This window comes from Etheostoma cragini, chromosome 22, assembly GCF_013103735.1.
Source record: "Etheostoma cragini isolate CJK2018 chromosome 22, CSU_Ecrag_1.0, whole genome shotgun sequence".
Lineage (NCBI taxonomy): Eukaryota > Metazoa > Chordata > Actinopteri > Perciformes > Percidae > Etheostoma > Etheostoma cragini.
This window is the reverse complement of record NC_048428.1, coordinates 22,182,645-22,187,721: the sequence shown is the minus strand read 5'-3', so window position 1 is coordinate 22,187,721 and position 5,077 is coordinate 22,182,645. Positions and strand designations below refer to the sequence as shown.

At 44.6% G+C, this 5,077-nt stretch overlaps 1 protein-coding gene across 1 annotated transcript in view; it reads left to right on the top strand.

The window, feature by feature from the left end:
* LOC117937619 (nebulette-like) overlaps positions 1-5,077 on the top strand; it is a 76,525-nt gene that overhangs the window by 32,324 nt on the left and 39,124 nt on the right. The window contains exons 17-22 of the mRNA XM_034861695.1: positions 593-703; positions 1,143-1,253; positions 1,698-1,808; positions 2,805-2,909; positions 3,364-3,474; positions 4,562-4,669. Of these exons, the coding sequence (XP_034717586.1) occupies positions 593-703; positions 1,143-1,253; positions 1,698-1,808; positions 2,805-2,909; positions 3,364-3,474; positions 4,562-4,669 (657 nt within the window). The remainder of the gene's footprint in view (positions 1-592; positions 704-1,142; positions 1,254-1,697; positions 1,809-2,804; positions 2,910-3,363; positions 3,475-4,561; positions 4,670-5,077) is intronic.

Here is a 5,077-nt window from a genome sequence, read left to right as displayed (position 1 = left end):
GTGTTACTGTCTCTATTACATGTTCTACTGTCTATTACATGTGTTACTGTCTCTATTGCATGTGTTATTGTCTCTATTGCGTATGTTATTGTCTCTATTACATGTGTTATTGTCTCTATTACATGTGTTATTGTCTCTATTACATGTGTTATTGTCTCTATTACATGTTCTACTGTCTATTACATGTTTTATTGTCTCTATTACATGTGTTATTGTCTCTATTACATGTGTTATTGTCTCTATTACATGTTCTACTGTCTTTTACATGTGTTATTGTCTCTATTACATGTTCTACTGTCTTTTACATGTGTTATTGTCTCTATTACATGTGTTATTGTCTCTATTACATGTGTTATTGTCTCTATTGCATGTGTTATTGTCTCTATTACATGTGTTATTGTCTCTATTGCATGTGTTATTGTCTCTATTGCATGTGTTATTGTCTCTATTACATGTGTTACTGTCTCTATTAAAAATTGTAAGGATGTCCTGCCTCTTAAACTGTAAACCTAGTTTACCCACGGGGACTAATAAAGGAACCTGAACCTGATCCTTATTTGGCATGTCTTGTCTTGTCCCCTCTGTGTTGTAGATCCTGTATAAAGAGGCTGTGAAGAAGGAGTTGGCGTGTCCAGTTTACCACCAGCTGCCCGACACTCTGGAGACCCAGTTTGCCCGAGAAGTCTCCGACATGCAAAGCCAAGTACGAACAAAAAAATCTAAACCTCACAGGGAACCATTTGGACTTAAAAAAACATAAAGAGGCCAACTTAAGATAAGATAATACGCTGTTGTCTGTTGCACAAGGGTTACAGAAAAGTTTCTTTTACAAGGCTCCAAATCACAAAGAGACATTCACACAGACATAAAAACAAAACATGGGGTGTTGAGACATCAGCTGACTGTGGAGTTCACATCATCACACACCCTTCACCACACATGGAGATTGGCATGGTGTTATTCCAGTTAGCTTAATAGCTGGTTTAATTTGCATTGAGAGATGATCTGATGGAAAGTTCCCCATGCTGGTCTCTATGTTTGGTGGAGGATAAGTGATGATTTTGACATAAACTGAACCTCTTCATGGTTCACCTCATGTTATTACTGAATCTAATCTGTCTGTTTTGCGTCTCTGGGTACAGAAGAAATACAAGGAGGACGGGATGAACAGACTGTCTCAGAGTTTCTACTCTCAGCTGCCTCAAACCGCCGAGACTCAGTTTGCTAAAGCTGTCTCTGAGCTGCAGAGCGAGGTGAGATGAAGCCTTTCAGTCAGGAGAAACTCCAAAGATGGATTGTACAGAAATGTCCAGAGTCTTTGGGGATTAGACTCCAGTGTTAATGCCAAACATGTAGGTGAAAGTGGAGGAGGAGGGTTGCATTTGCCTGAAAAGACAGCTGATAGCAAGGAGAGACGACCTTTAAAGCAGGATGTCGCGCTGTGATTGGATCACGAATGTTGTGGTCAATTCTGGTTGGTTTACTGAAAAGTGAACGTCTCTTAACAGCTGACTAGTTTTAGGGAGAGATGGTGGGGATTGAAGTTTATTTAGAAGTCTTTCTGAAGGATTTGAGCTTCATTACGAGTCACATTCCTGCACGAACCCATGCGGCACAAACACAGGAGGGATGTTTTGTGCTGCTGGGAACTCAAAAAATAGGAAAAGAAAAAAGAAATGTTGTTGTTGTTTTTTCAGACAAAGTATAAGAAGTCCGGGAGGCAAGAGGCCGGCAGCTGTCTGTACTCCGTGATGGCAGAAACCCTGGACACCCAACACGCCAAGCAGGCCTCGCAGATCCAGAGCCAGGTACGGGTATCACTGAATCCGGCACTCAAACTTATGTTACGTCCATCCACTACACATTATAAAGTCTATATTGTTGATTATATAGTATGTATCCCCGTCCTCGGTCTCTGTGTTGGGGCTCTAACCTGCGGCTGATTTCTGAGGACTATGGTTACCTGGTCCTCAGGTCTCTGCAGGGTAAATCCAGACAGCTAGCTAGACTATCTGTCCAATCTGAGGACTATGGTTACCTGGTCCTCAGATCTCTGCAGGGTAAATCCAGACAGCTAGCTAGACTACCTGTCCAATCTGAGGACTATGGTTACCTGGTCCTCAGATCTCTGCAGGGTAAACCCAGACCGCTAGCTAGACCATCTGTCCAATCTGAGGACTATGGTTACCTGGTCCTCAGGTCTCTGCAGGGTAAATCCAGACCGCTAGCTAGACTATCTCTCCAATCTGAGTCTCTGTTGACGACTAAAACTACTTCTGAACGTACACGTGTTCCACCAAAACAAGTTCCTTCCTGAGACTATTTAGCAGCGGCACCGTGGCTCCGTCCTTAGCCCCGGACGGAGGTTTTCCTTCCATCCCCGATTGCTGTGTGGACTGGCCAGACCCTCCTCTGCAGCTCCGCGGCAGAAGGTCTGCTAATGTACTAAAAGCCTCTACACACCTCATGTTTAACTGAACATTAACCATAGTCCACATGAATCCACCACAAAGAAAGAGGAAGGGGCCGGACATCCGGCCGAAAAAGAAGGACATCCGTCCCGGAAATGAAACATCGGGGTTGTAGACTACTAGGGTGCCTGCTCTATCATTTGATACCAGGCAGTTCAACTTTTCTGGCTTCAGGCTCCACTGAGGAACGTTGTTTTTTTTAAATAAATCCATGCAACAGTGGGTGAAAAGATGAAAGTAGGATTTATTTGTATTTTTTTTTACTTTGTCCTGTCTCCGTCCCTGTCTGTCCCTACCCTGTCCCTGTCCCCGTCCCTGTCCTCGTCCCGGCAGGTGAAGTACAGAGAGGACGTGCAGAAGTCGTCCAGTCTGTTCTCCAGCCTTCCTCAGACCCCCCAGACCGAGCTGGCCAAGGAGGTGACGGAGCTCCAGAGCCAGGTGACAAACACTTTAGTCCAGCACCCTCTGGTCTGGATCAGGGCTGCACCGTATCAGGAAAATAGGCAATAATGTTGTTAAATATAGCGGTGCATTATGTGCGTGCTGGTCTTACACAAAGGTGTGTTCAGGTACATTATGTGCGTGCGAAAGGTGAAGAAAAACTAAATTGAAAAGGGGAAGAAACTGTCAAAGTTTTGTCAATTTTTAACCCGGGACGTCCCTGGAAAAAAAGTTGTTTAAATAATCAGGAAATTCAGGAACAAAGTAAGTTTTTGAGAATCTGAAAAAAAAGTGTCTAAACCTTCTGAAATGGCGTCACACAACTTCAGAATAATTGTATTTAAAAATGCAGATGAACATATGTTGCATCTGAAATTCTCTTTGTGTTCATTCCCAAACGTCCTCCCGCTGAGTGTCCTCTGTCTCCTGATGTGTTGGTGTCATCACGCAGGTGAAATATAAGGAGGGACATAAGAAGGAGGCGTCCTCTTCCCTCTATCACCTCCTCCCCGAGACGGGAGAGACGCTTTTCGCCAAACAGATGTCAGAGATCCAAAGCGAGGTGATCACACTCATATGTATTTCTTTACAGGGTAACTACCGGGTTCTTCAACCTGGACCGTGTGCTCCTGTGTGCTTGTGTCCGAGTGACTGATGGGAACCAGGGGCGGATTTAGTCATTATGAGGCCTAAGGCAAACACAGCCCTCGTTCTCCCCCTCTTCAGTCCTTATTTTATCTTATTTATCGGCAACATGGTGGCTAAGTGGTTAGCACTTCTGCCTCACAGCAAGAAGGTTCTTGGTTAGAATCCAGGTCGTTCCGGGCCTTTTGTGTGGAGTTTGTATGTCCCCCCCAGTATTTGAGTCGGTTTCCTCCGGCTGCTCCGGTTACTTCCCACCATAAAGGACATGCATCCTAGGTAGGACTACAGTTTAAAAATAGCCAATTGGCTAACACTGGCGCATTTACAGAAATGTTCATTAATGTGCATTATCCTAATCCAATAAATAAGATGAATAAATAAATATCTGAGAAAGACGTATTTGCACCTTTTCTCCAGTCTTCGCTAGAGCAACCTGGGCTGACGCTGCCGGTGGGTAGCTCCTCAGTGTTAGCATTGCTAGCGCAAGCATCGGCTTCTTGCTGCTCTTTAGTAACCTAAGTTACTAAGTAAGTCAGTAGCCGTGGTGATAAAGGTTGTTACCTTTGGAAGTTTTGCTAAAAACGTTCTGCTTTCTTCCCGCTTCTTCTTCCTCCTTTCAGAACCACTTCGGTAGCTTCGCTTCATTTTCCAACCGTCTGTAGCCTCCGGCTTACCGCCTGCTGAGCTGTTGGGCTACAGTAGGATAATGGAATAGTCCACTGTAGTGGGGACCGGGGGGAGTTTCTCATCATGAATTAAACAATCTGATAGCACTTTAGAGTATCAATGTTTAGAGATATGATTAATTGGTGAAAAGTAACAGACACAGACAGAAAAACACACACACACACACACACACACACAAACAAAACACACACACACACACAGACTGATACGCAGACAGACAGACAGACAGACACACAAACACTCACACACAGACACACACACACAAAGGACCACGTGGAAGATTTAATGATGTTATCTGAACACATTTTGTCTTGTAGACGAAGTACAAGAAGGACCGAGAGGACCTGTCCAGCTCGTTGTTCTCTCTGCTGCCGGAGACGCTGGAGACGCAGTTTGTGAAGGAGATGGCGGAGACGCACAGCGAGGTAACAACCTTTAATTAAAGGGCCATTTCAAGGCTTTGATCTAACGTAACAGGACATCATGTTGCTGGGCTTTAGGCCACGCCTCTTTGAATGAATGACGGCAGGATGGAGACTAGGTGTTGTTCCTTTTTAGAGCTTTGAGAAGAAGTGAAAACACTGAAAAACAGTGGAATGATGTGTGTGTGTGTGTGTGTGTGTGTGTGTGTGTCAGCTGTGCAGGGTCAGACAGGGCGTGAAGCAGACTTCTTATTGGCTGCTGCTTTATCAACGACCAATAGCATGCGAGTGTGATAGAGAGATAATGAAGATACCACGTACATTTTTAGCTGTTCGTAGGAATGTGGTGGGCTTAAGTGGTCATTGAGTGTGTGTGTGTGTGTGTGCGTGTGTGTGTGTGTGTGTGCGTGT